The sequence below is a fragment of the Danio rerio genome, chromosome 13 (genome assembly GCF_052040795.2).
Source record: "Danio rerio strain M-AB ecotype USA chromosome 13, GRCz13ab, whole genome shotgun sequence".
Taxonomy (NCBI): Eukaryota; Metazoa; Chordata; class Actinopteri; order Cypriniformes; family Danionidae; genus Danio; species Danio rerio.
Window position 1 is genome coordinate 39,730,785 of NC_141033.1, and position 14,059 is coordinate 39,744,843.

A 14,059-nucleotide genomic window follows, 5' to 3' on the forward strand; every position below is an offset into this window, starting at 1 on the left:
GCAATTATTGATCCTCAGAAGTGGTAATACCCAAACAGCTCGTGGAAAACAGTAGGCATACTGAGTATATGTGCGTATAAGGACTCCACCACTGGTAATAACCGATTTAAGTTCGGCGTTCAGAATAACTTTAAGCAGTTTGGCTAAATTAGTAGCTAAATCTGGGCCATAGGGAACTACGCTGGTGGGCCTCACACAGACAGAGCTGCTGCCAAAGTCTTTTACTCTTCAGAAGGGGGTAATTCACGGGTGTTGGGAAGATTCAGCACACTTCAGCACTCTGAAGAGTTTAATTCAATCGTCCCTCTTCACGGTCAGTCAGAATTTGATATGCATTCAGGATGATAGTCATGGTGAATAACGATTATGTTAAAATGTGGAATCTTATTTGTGAAGAGACACAGAAATCGCACACATTTTAAAAGCCAATGCGGTCACTCACATAAAAAAAGCTTAACAAACCTGTTGCCATAGACACCAAACCAGCTACAGGTTTATGAACTTCTGAGTGGAAACTGAAAAAACTAATTCTTAACCTGCACTATAAAAAGTGTCCTTAAAACAGCGACTAGAAGTGGGAATCTTTAAGAGTTTGCTTCAGCGGGGGAGATTTTAACACAAGTCTGTCCCAAGTTGCCCCATTGTCCAACAACAGTGAGCAGAGTTTTGTAAGTCACCAAGGGTTCAATAATATAAAGGCTGTCCCCACCCAGCAAATAGCAGCTGAGTAAAAGGCCGGAGCTTTGATTTTGATTGGCCGAGAGACACAATAAGTGCAGACAGGAGACTTATGGGATGGCGAGTGGACACAAAGGCCTGTGCTAGCAGACAGCAGCTGCCGCGTGTGCAGATGCTGTGAGGGTGAACTCCGCTGTGATTTTAAGTCACAAAAGAGTCGGACCCGTCTGTGTCAACTTCTGTAATCCTGCTTCCCGTCTCAATCACACACTCACAAATTTAAAAGTTATGTGAGTGGCATGCAAATATGCAAATATTATACACAGGCATATTTTTACTGCTGTTCAAAGGTTTGTTGTTGCTGAAAATGTCAGTGTAAAAGTTGAAAAAATAAACAGAAAAAAATACTGAATTATTAAACATATATTGAGTGTAATTAGCTAAATAGTTACTTACATTAAATGACAATTCTACTGAAAAAAGTAAAGTAAGGTATTATTGTTAATTTTCATGTGATTTAATTACAGTTACTTATACTGAACTTGCCATATATATATATATATATATATATATATATATATATATATATATATATATATATATATATATATATATAACATATCTCTTCAGCTGGTCTAAATACAAAGTAAAAAAAGTACTAATTAGTGACACAGTCAAAATAGTTTAACCAGCTGAGACAAAGTTTCAACATGCTGGAGTCACACTTGTGAACTTTGACCTCAGGCAAACAATTATTAACTCAACACTAAAACACTCTCTCTAGGCATACAAAAATATGTAAAGTTAGTAGACTTTAAAAACATTAAAAGGAATTTAAAAAAACTGGCAGCTTCATTTTGTATCACCCTGAAGACCTTTATTTTGGGATAATGATTTGGTTTTTACTTGATCTAATCGGTTGGTTGATGGGAAAGAATACTGACAGCCATAAAGCTCCAGCTCAAGGTGAGAGCAGACAGACAGCCAAGTCTCGTGCCTGGTTACCTACTGATCCACAAAGCTACTTTTAGTGTCTACATGCACCTGCAAAGCCAGTTTAAAACCTTGACATTAGTGGCACAGCGCCAGAGTTAACATTCAAATAGACTAGAGCTGCTCTGTAGAAACAAATGCAGAGCAATGTCTTCATGCAAAACAAAATAAAAAAATGTCCATGCAAAGCAGGAATAAAACAAGCAAAAATTAAACCAGCGTAACAGTGATGGACAAGATACACAAATTAGGCATTTGTGTAAAAGCACAGTGTACAATATTTTGTATTGGAATCTAGTTACGCAATAATAAAAATAAAAAATACTCAAAGTATATCATTCATTTTCTTTTCGCTTAGTCCTTTTAGTAATCTGGGGTCGCCACAGCGGAATGAACCGTCAACTTATCCAGCACATGTTTTACGCAGCGAATGCCCTTCCAGCCGCAACCCATCAATGTGAAACACCCATACACTCTCATTCACACACTCATACACTACGGACAATTTTAGCTTCCTCAATTCACCTATAGCGCATATCTTTGGACTAAGGGGGAAACTGGAGCACCTGGAGGAAACCCACGCAAACACGGGGAGAACATGCAAACTCCACAGAAACCCCAACTGACACAGTCGTTGCTCGAGCCAGCAACCTTCTTGCTGTGAGGTGACCGTGCTACCCACTGCACCACTGAGATGCCCGACAAAGTATATAGATACTTTAAATATGTACTTAAAGATATTTTAAGTATCTAAAGACAGGGCAGGACACAGTTCCTCTCCTTTATAAAAACAGCCAATATCGTTTCATTTGAGCTCTGCCAGTGTGAGTTATTGAGGGGTGGGACAAGTCAGATACTATAGAGTATTTAAAAGATTGAAAGATTCATTCATTCATTTTCTTTTTGGCTTAGTCCCTTTATTAATCAGGGGTCGCCACAGCAGAATGAACCGCAAACTAATCCAGCATATGTTTTATGCAGCGCATGCCCTTCCAACTGCAACCCATCATCGAGAAGGTCAGAAGATTTGATGAGAAAACTAAGTATGAGAAATCGTTGATACATTTTGGCAGATGTGACAAACTGCAAGTATTGGATGCTTATATCTTCAAATGTTTCGAATTTTGTCACTGTTTTGGAGCACACGACCTATATCTTTATACTACCATCTAAACAACAATATTATCATTTCACAGGACCTTTTAAATTTACTAGTGAAGTAAAAACACTGTGCACTGTGTTTTATTATATTAAATGACATTCAACCAGCTGATCTGCGTAACTCTGTGTAACTCTATTTTTTAAGGTGTAGCCAAGTGCTTTAGTTAAAAAAATGTTTTACTTCTTAATATGTCAGATGATTTAATAACGCTAATGTACAGGAGTAAGAAAATCCACAGCATTTAAAGGGATAGTTCACCAAAAATGAAAATTTTCTCTCCAAAAAGTGTCCTTCTTCTCTTGAACACAAAAGAAGATATTTTGATAAATGTTAGAAAACTGTAACCTTTGAATTCAATAGTAAGAAAAACAAATACTATGGAAGACAATGGTTACAGGTTTCAAAGATTTTTCAGATTGCTGTGTTAAACAACAACAACAACAACAAAAAGAAAGTCAAACAGATTGTTTGAGGCAAAATTTATAGTTAATGGTTTATTAAAAGCAAGAATTGTACCTTAAAATAAACTGTGACAGACAATATTAATAAATGTAATATATAGTTTGTTTTTTTTTTCAAAATAAACTCTTATACTGACATGCTTTTTATAACCAAACAGAAGTCTAACTACTTCTGCTCATCATATAAAGCAATTGTGTCTCTTCAGAAGACTTGGATTAAACTGCTAAGTTCATATGGATTTTTTTGTTTCAGGCCAACAGATATTCAATGAAGACTTTCATTTCATTAAAAATATCTTCATTTGCGCACAAGAATATTTAAATATTAAAAGGGTTAGAATAAATGAACAGAATTTGTATTGTGAGGTGAAAAAGCACTGAATGCATTTTATTACAAATCCAGAGATTTGCAACCAAAGACCTGAGAAAGGGCACACTTGGGGAAAAAAAACCAACAAGCTGGTCATCAGTGGGACTGAAGCTCCAGCCACCATCTGTCTAATCATAGAGCTGTCAATCATAGGAAGAGCTGGAAAAACCAGCCCCTTTCACAGGCTCCACCCTGATAACGCCCATCTGAACTGATGCCACGTGCACGTACGCATCTAAATCCCCTTCTGTCAGTAGAGCTGATGTTTACACTGCAGCGAATAAGACAAACTGCACTTCCTCGCTGTCTAATAAAGGGTGGCTGAGATGAATCGGATCAATGTCAGATTAATGTCCACATTTGTATCTGTGTTGACTCAGATGAAGCTTGGGCCCTGATTACACGAGGTATTAAGATGCATATTCATCAATACAATCACCACGGTAAACATAGGTGTAAATATAGGACTTTTAAGCTTGTCCGTTTTCAACCACTTCCTTTGTTAAAAATAAATGTCAAATTCAACTTGATTTCTTTTTAAATGCAGTCAAATGCATTTAAACTGCCACAGAAGACCACCTCCTTTATGTCCTTATGCAGCTGAAGACAACATCTTTTTTAAATAGTTCTGTTCAGAAAGCACATTTTAAACAATAGTTTTAATAACTCATTTCTAATAACTTATTTCTTTTGTCTTTGCCCCGATGGCAGTACATAATATTTTAATTATTTTGCAGAGATACTATAGTATTCAGCTTAAAGGGCAATTTAAAGGCTTTGTTCAGTACATAATTGAAAAAAAGCATTTTAAGGGGGCTAATAATATTGACCTTAGCAGTTTTAGAATTTAGCAGTTCAGACTTCGAGTTTTTTTTTGTTTATTAGAGCCAAACTGAAAGAAATTAGACTTTATTCAGAAGGAAAATGTATAAAATATAAGGAAATACTGTAAAAGATGTCTTTGCTTGGTTAAACTGTACTTCAATTAAAATTTCAAAGGAAGGCAAATCATTCGCTAAAACAAAAGACTTGAGGTTCAAAAAAGCGATCAAAAGATGGTTGATGATTATAGTTAGTCTGCATGGTGGATGATGATGATTTTTTTTTTATTGTATTGTAAATAGTTTTGTTCCTGCTTAAAAATGTCAAGGTACTGTTTGTTGTATACATTTCAGTAACTTTACTTTAAGCCATACTTTTTTTTTTTAACAGTGAGGACCACATCGGAAACAAGCACAGGGCTTTATTGTGTTTTTATCCTCAATGGTTTTATTTCAAAATGTATGGGACACTTGTATTTTTGTACAGGTTGTTTAAAATCTGTCAAGTTGCAGTTCAATTCAATTCAGTTTTGTCTTCAACTGTATTAAAACATTTAATAGTTATAGGACATGTAGTGAGAAAACATGCTGAAACCAAGTGTGTATTTTTTCTGCATCATGCATTACCAGTGCACATAGACTATGATTAAAATGTAGTTGCCATCCAGATTTGTTAAATCATAAAAAAGTAACTTGTTCCCACTCAAATGCCAAACTCCCTGACTTTCACTGACTAAAAGCCTCATTTCCATGACAAAAAACAAGATGTTATTGTGCTTTGTTTAGTATTAAAACGGTCTGATCTTGAATTCCATTTTTAATGATTTGAATAGCCATTATAAGGGCAATATTGGATAATTTACCTCATTATCTGAAAAGAAATTATAAAAACAGTCTTTGAAGTTATTTTGGCATGTTTGCCTTAGTTAACAAGTACAGCTTGGTGACTGCCCTCAGAAGAAAGGGAAAGGGTGAGAATTGCTTAAAAATAACCTAAACAATAGGTAAAAGTGTGAAACAATGTGATGAAAACATAATACAGTATAGAAAAATTATAAATGGAGACTAAAATTTTAATCAACAAACAAAAGTTCCTGATATTTAATGACTTATTAATGACTATTTCATGAAAAAACAATTATTCCCCGACTTTCAACGTCTCAAACAGACCCTTTAAAATGTTTTAGTTTTCCAGAAATTCCTTGACCAGTGGAAACTCTGTTGTCCTTTGATTTAATTACATGCCTCACACAAGTCGTCACTCTGAAGTGATGTAAAGCATTAAAAAATTAATCTAAATTTATAAAAAGATCAAAAGTAATGTCTTTCAACATGTTAAAACCAGGTCAAAACAGAAATATTTCTTAGAAAACCCCTTTTTAGGCAAATAGGTGGAAACAGGATATAGGATAGTCCTCTGCCAGCAGCTCGCATATGTCAGAGTGAAAATCCACTAAATATTATTTGACTGTTTATGGGAATATTCTATCAGTATTGATAATACAGTAACATTAAGCACTATATTAAATTTTAGGTCTTACCTGGCCTCGATGTGATCGAACAGATGCTGCCAGCGGTCATTGATGTCCTTGATCTTGTCATTGATTTCCGTTTCTTTAGCCTTATTGCTAGCAGTGATGAGTTGTTCTCCTAGCTGTTTCAGATGTGTTTTATTCTCACTGAAGAGATTGATCTCCTCCATGCAGTCCTGCATATGAGTGAACATTTGAGTGAAAAGGCAGATTCACAACAAGAATGGTAATTATAAACGAACATAATTATTGCAATATTAGCCTCCATAACATTGAACAGTATTATGAGCATTTCTGTTATTACAAATGAGCTGATTGGCTGTTAAAAGGATAGGTCACTCAAAAATTAAAATTATGTCATCATTTACTCACCCTTTAAACCTGTTTGAGTTTTTTTTTATTTTTGTTAGTTGCAAAAAAAGATATTTTGAAAAATGTTGGAAACCTGTAACCATTGACTTGCATTGTACCTGTTTTTCCTTCTGTGAAAGTCAAGGATTTTCAGCTTTCTTCAAAATATCTTCCTTTGTGTTCAACAGAATAAAGAAACTCATAAATGTTTGTAACCACTTGAGTGTGAGTAAATTGTGAGTAACTTTTCATTTTTGGGTGAACTAACCCTTTAATGTTTTTAATCCTCTATCACCTGGAAAATGTTGTTTAAAAGAATTATGAATAAGAATAAAGTTAGATTCTTATTATTAGAGATGTGGATTTTTAGAATTACTTTTTTTGTTGTGAAGAAGTTTTAAGTGAACAAGAAATGTATTTCTTTATAAAGTAATTCCTAAAGGAACAGGTTGAGAGTTGATTGGTCAGACACTCGTTGTTTGCTTGCTTAAAATATTAGGCCGCACAGGGAAAGTTGGCAAATAAATATGAAAAATCTGCTTTTTAGGTTTAGCAAGATAAGTCAAAATGCTGGATCATAGAGTAAAGTGTATCTGAGGTGTTTTTGGCTGAGTGATTGAACACGTTTGTCTCACCTTCTTGAGTTTCTCCACCATCTCCTCGATGCTGAGCTCAGCACTATGCGCCACCTTGTTTTCCATCTGTGTCAGCCATTCACACAGCTCCCGATTCTTCTCATTAAAAATGATCCAGGCATTCAGTCGGTCTGCAATCTCCTGCTTACGCATAGACACCTGCACACGTACACAGATAATACATAAAAGACATGTCAGTACTTTAGACAGGGATTCTTACTTTGATTTTCAAACATTTATTTTCAAATAAATAAACAAATACACAAATGAATAAATAATAATGAAAAAAATACAAATAATATTTTGGTTGAAGAAAATGAAATTGAAAATAAAATAATAATTACATTTATTTATTTATTTATTTATTTATTTATTTATTTATTTATTTATTTATTTATTTATTTATGCGTTCTGACTTATGCATATAATTCTTAGAAACATTCAAATGATTTTATTTACAGATACATTTTTATACCAATTTAAATATTAATTAAATAATAAAATAAATAAAAATAAAAAAAATTAAAAAATAAAAACACTGTATTGATGAATGTTTTTATTTTGTGAATGTTTTTACTGTAAATAAAACATAAATATCAAATAATGTAATGAGAAATGTAATGAAATTTGTCAGTTTTTGTGGATGAATGCTCAATTGTTATGATTATAATTTCAATTATAAATAAAAATATATATTTTAATATAAATATATAAAATATATTTTTGTATATGTTTTTAATCCTTTCTGGTTTGCAGCTCAAATATCTGTTCATCTAAACCTTATACATTAAACTTATTAAAAAAAAACGAATTAGCGTCAATATACCTGAAATCCACTTCAATTAAGTGATCAAAACATTTTGAATACTGAAAAGTTAATAATTTAAGCCTTAATCTCATTTACAACAAACTCATGAAGATAAATAATGCACTGTTAATAAACTACTCTAATTCTAAAATACAAAGAAGCAGAATATTCCAGTAGTGTAACATATTGCCTTCAAATGTTATTAAAGAACCAAACCTCCAGTCAAAACATCTCTACAAGCCTTGTCACTACAAAGTTTTCAAATTCAAACTATAACAGCTGCCACATGTGCACTTCATTGTTATTAGACAACACCTCCGTGCACACCCCCGACAGACACACTCCAGCGTGACAGACACACACTGAGGGTGATTTCCAAAACAAAGAGCTACAGACTCCTGCTTCTATTCACTGGTGCGTCTGTGTTCTTCACTCTCCACCATCTGCTCCCTCGCTTCGGCGTCAAAGACCTGCACCCACCCCAAAACTCAAACAAGACCACCAAAAGATGAGCCCAAGAGACTCCAGCCAACCATATTCATTAAAAACAGCAGCAAGACCTTCAGGAAGTAAATCAATACACAAATCAGTCACCAGAATAACATAGTGCACTAAAAAAGCTCACAGGAATGGCTGAATCGATAAGAAATAATAAAAAAAACATCAAACAAAACCAAACATCTGGTTCTGTTGGCTTAGATGGTGTGTTACCATTGTTTAAAAGTGCTGTCTGTGTGTGATTAGGATTATAGTTTTGGTCAAAAGAAAAAAAAGAGGGTTAAAATTGACAAATATAACTCTATGATGATTAAAAGGTAAAATGTTTAATGTATTAAATCTGGATCTTAGATATAGCTGGAATACCTGTGAAAGTGCTGTCTGTGTGTGATTAGAATTATAGTTTGGGTCAAAAGTAAAAAAAAAAGGTTAAAATTGACAAATATAACAAAAAAAAAATACACATAATGATTAAAAGGTAAAAGTGTTGTCATTGTTTAAAATAGTTGAAATACCTATGAATAAGCTGTCTCTGTGGGATTGTTTCGGTCAAAAGTAAATAAAGGGTTAAAAATGCCGAATATATCTCTATAATACAAAATGATTAAAAGGTAAAATGTTTAAAGTATAAAATCTGGTTCTTAGGTGTAGATAGTGGGTTGCCATGAGTTAAAATTGCTGGAATACCTATGAAAGCGCTGTATGTGTGTGATTATGTTTATAGTTTGGGTCAAATGTTTAAAAAAAAAAAGGTTAAAGACGGCAAAATATACCAGCAGATATATACAAGATGTTTAAAGGGTAAAAAGGCTTGGCTTCTGTTTTTAGAAAACGACTATAGTGATAAAGTGATAAATCTGTCATTATATGTGGAAACTGTGTTAAAAAGCAGTGGTTTCTAAGCAGGTCATTCTTGTGCAACTTTAACTAAACACAAATAGTAACTATTTCTCTATGACTGTTTCCTTCAGCTGCTCACACAGAGCAAGATTGATCAGTTAGCTCAATGAAATACAAACAGCTATCAATGTTTACACATGCCTGCAGGCTTAATATTTCCACTGTTTCCTCCTACTGTAAGCCACCATTGCTTATTTTACTTATCAAAATTTATGAAAAACAACTTTTAAAATAAATTTTTCCCATACATTGACTTACTTAAAGGTATAATTCCTCCCATAATGAAAATTTAGTTATTATTTACTCTCTCTCTAGTGCTCCTAATACCTTTCTGAGCTTCTTTCTTCTCTTGAACACTAAACAAGATATTTTGAAGAAAGCAGACAACCTGTAACCATTAACTTCCATAGTAGACCAGAAAGTAATGGTTACAGGTTTCCAACATTCTTCAAAATATCTTCTTTTGTGTTCAACAGAAAAAAAGAAGGTAATAAAGGTTTGAAATAAATAAAGAGTGAGTAAATAATGACAGAATTTTACATTTTAAACACTTAACACAGCAGGAACTAACCTGACAAACAGTATAAACCCCAGAATTGGATGTTAAGCATGTCTGTGAGTATCTTACTTTGAGGCAGAGCTCTTCCCACTGGCAGTGCAGATGCTCCACTTGCTCCTGCAGAAGGAGGACGTCATCGGTCAGGATGTACTGGGACAGGTCCGTCTTCATGGTGCTGAGCTCGGAGAGACTGACGGCCCAGTCCTCTAAACAATCCTGAACCTCCTGCATAACATAACACACCGCCGTCACACACACGTTCTCAGAAAACACTGACACACGTCCCAGCAATGACTCACACAATCTCTCTCTCCCTCTCTCACCCTCTGGCCCAACAAGATTAAAGCCCATGGGACGAAGGGGGAGGGGAGAGAAGAGGAGGAGGAGGATCACAGCTGAACAAGCCTTTTGCAGGAATGGAAGGGAAATCCAAAGTATTTTGCAAAATAGAAAAAAAGCTGGTATGTGTGATATAGCGGCACATGCTAAATGCTAACTGTCATTTAAGATGCTTTTAAGTTCACTAAATTGTTCAAGTTATTTTTATTACTGTACTTTATTGTGGCTGTATTGCTCTATACGAGTAAAAATCACTAAGCGAGCAATTCTTTATCCCCAGTTCACTCCAGGAAGATTGTTATGGTAATAAATGAGCCAACAGTACAAGAAGTGAAAAAAGCACATACAGAAAGAAAGTAAAACAATGGAGTTTTAAAACACTGACATTGATGTTGTGGTTTCTGGAACTTCATAAAAATACTTCACTATAAGTCTGTTTCTAAATGTATTTTACATCTCTGAACTGATATAGTGTCAATATACCATGCTAATGATATGCTAAAATTGATAGTTTATAACATTGCTTATGTGTTTATATTATACTGATAACCAAAAACAAACCCCCGTGGTTGTAAGGAAGCCATAAAGTAGCATTCAGAAAGTAGATTTTTAACAAATGGGACCAAAATGTCTTCTATGACATCTGAAATGTTACCATACACTCAAAAAAATTTTTTTTTAACTCGTTCAAACTACTTAATTAAAACTAGCTGAAGCAACACAATTCTTGAGATTTCATTGGGACAACTTAATTATTTTATGTTCAATCCACATATGTTTGTTACAAGTGTTAAGTTAACAACCAATTTGTGTTGGCACAACATAAATGAATTATGTGGAATTTTTTTTTTTGTAGTGTAAAATATATGACAGGTATAGTTTAAGTGTTAAGAATTTGACTTAAACACAGTATTTTTTATGTTTATATAAACAATATATATATATATATTTTTTTTTTTTTTTGTAATATAATATTCATAATCCAGTAATGATGAAAACTAAACTAAACTAAACTGAACTAAAATCTATTTCGCACATGTACAAAAACATTAAAAGCAGGTTATACCTAATTCATTAAAAAGCAGGTTGTCCACAAGTCTCCAAAACATTTCACAAACAAAATAAGAATTAGTAAAAAATACTAAAATGATCCAAACATTTCGATGAAAAAAAGTTTACATTACTGGGAATGTAATATATATATAAAAAAAAAATAATAATACATTTATACAACAGTTCTGTCTGGATTTTGAATCTTATTGGCTGATAGCCGTGATATATTTAAGTATTATCAGCATCCGTACAGCCTCTTTACCCTATGTGTTTTACTAAGCCCACATACAGCCAGCAACAAGCAGATACTACAGTTTGACAAATATTACTGCGGTTAAACAACAAAATATATTTTTGAGGCTTTTTAAGTCAAGAATGTAGTTGTTTAGATTGCAACTATGCAGTTTATTTGCAAAAATAGTGGCTATTTTAAAATATTTAAAATTTCTGAGAGCTCGTCGGCGGCCAAAGATGGTTGACATTGTCTATCCACAAGATGGCTCCAGAACAGCATAATAAGCCCTTGCTCGGTGTGTTCACTTGAGCACGGATAAAAAGCTAAAAAACGGAAGCCGGTGGTTTTTAAGGTGGAATGGATAGTCAATAAGAAGCTGCGAATAAGAAGCAGGATTCAGCCTTGTCCCTCCTTATCACAAACACAACAGCAGTCTGGTGAGAAATCTCTGTAGACAGATGCCATTTTATGTCACGTTCAGCCTTTTAATCTTAAAATGTGAGCAAAATTTGCTGTTTTGTCATCAGCTTAAGGGGGTTACACACCAGAAGCGCCGCTTCACATTACGCTATAGAAAATCATTCAAAAGCTAGCTCTAAAGTGACGTTGGTGAATTAGTAACGGCTTCTGCTGTTCTGATGTCAGCTGCGGATGTGAATGAATGGCGGAAGAAAGTAGTTCCTAACACAAAAGTGTTTTAGACTCTCTGTGTTTGATTTTCTTTTTTATGTACAAGATTGTGCCGTCGAACTGTTGTATATAGATGTTCTGCATTCGTAGCAGTGTACTATGGCTGTATATCAGCACTAGTGGGGCGCTAAGGTGACGAATTATCTATTTTTTCTCCTAAATGCTTTGGAGAGAAAAAGCACAGGCACTAAATAAAGATAAAACTGTGTTCACACATGCCGTCAAAGAGAAGTATACTCTGAAAGACATTTCACTGTTAACTAAATATCTTCTTTTTTACCACAACATTTTGCAGATATATACAATGAAAATCACAATATATATATATATATATATATATATATATATATATATATATATATATATATATATATATATATATAATTTTTTTTTTTTACAGTGCAGTAGTTTACCTTCACAAGGAGTCGTTCCTCTTCCATCTCCTCCTGCTGATCTGGGATCGACTGCTTTAGTCTAGATTGTAGCTCCTCTAGATGCTGGGTTTGATCAGCTAGTCGGGTCTCACAGGTCTCCCACTTCTGCAAAATACATTTAAAATCATATGAGAGGCTGTTATCATGTGTAATATCTGATCTGTAAGCCTCTTTCTTTAGGCTATTAGTCGAAGAAAGCCATACACAATGCAGAGAAAACACTGAGAGCTTAATTGTACATTAAGTATTTTTGTATAGACAAACATATGGGCAGGTGTCCCTATATATGATGTCTACGCTTGCATGGATCGGCACTACATCAGACTGTTGCCTCAGCTCAGAAAAAAAGTTAAGACAACACTGCAGGCTATGAAAACACGTGCATACACAAACACATATGAGTCTGAGGTTATCACAACACACACTGACCTACAGTACATGCTCTATACTCAATACTCTACTGTACTGAGAGAGAGAGAGAGAGAGAGAGAGAGAGAGCTGCATCAAACCCATGTGTACACACAAATTGCAGCTAACATATACAGTGTGTAAAACTCTATTACAAAAACACATACTGCAGAGAAAACATCAAGAGCATGCCAAAGAGCTGCAGTGCTCTGACATTCACTTTATAAGGTGATAAATGAGACATGACGACAAACAATGCACTGGGAGAGAGAAAGAGAGATATAAAAAAAGGCTGAGACAGACAACAAGAGCTGTAAATCCCCAGACAGGGTTTACTGTAAACCCTTAAGCACATGAAGTGCACACAAACACACTCACATACACTGACTATGTTTTCTGCTGTAAGTGTTCATAATATCTAAGTTGCAATTAAGGTTAATTATAGATGAGAAACAGTTTAACATCATTTATAACAACTTACAGAAAGATAGACACATGGATGGATGAACAGGCGGATAAACAGACAGACAGATAAGAGAGATAGATGGATGGATGGATGGATGGATGAACAGACAGACAAACTTGACATAGACATGGATGGATAGATAGACGAACAGATGGACGGACGGACAGACAGACAGACAGACATGATAGATAGATAGATAGATAGATAGATAGATAGATAGATAGATAGATAGATAGATAGATAGATAGATAGATAGATAGACAGACAGACAGACAGACAGACAGACAGACAGACAGACAGACGGACGGATGGATGGACGAACGATTGAACAGACAGACAATCTGACATATACATGGATGGATAGATAGATGAACAGATGGACGGACGGACGGAAAGACAGATAGACAGACAGACAGACAGACAGACATGATAGATAGATAGATAGATAGATAGATAGATAGATAGATAGATAGATAGATAGATAGATAGATAGATAGATAGATAGATAGATAGATAGATAGATAGATAGATAGATAGATAGATAGATAGATAGATAGATAGATAGATAGATAGATAGATAGATAGATAGATAGATAGACGGACTGATGGATGGATGGATGGATGGATGGACTGACAAACAGGTAGGTAGATAGACAGACAGACAGA

General features: G+C 34.4%; 1 protein-coding gene across 21 annotated transcripts in view; it reads right to left on the reverse strand.

Moving 5' to 3' along the window:
• syne2b (spectrin repeat containing, nuclear envelope 2b) overlaps positions 1-14,059 on the reverse strand; it is a 200,618-nt gene that overhangs the window by 35,516 nt on the left and 151,043 nt on the right. For all 21 annotated transcript variants that reach the window (XM_087279586.1, XM_087279597.1, XM_087279588.1 and 18 more), the window contains 4 exons: positions 12,499-12,624; positions 9,838-9,993; positions 7,004-7,162; positions 6,027-6,193 (listed from right to left, as the gene is read on the reverse strand). In XM_087279586.1, the coding sequence (XP_087135712.1) occupies positions 6,027-6,193; positions 7,004-7,162; positions 9,838-9,993; positions 12,499-12,624 (608 nt within the window). The remainder of the gene's footprint in view (positions 1-6,026; positions 6,194-7,003; positions 7,163-9,837; positions 9,994-12,498; positions 12,625-14,059) is intronic.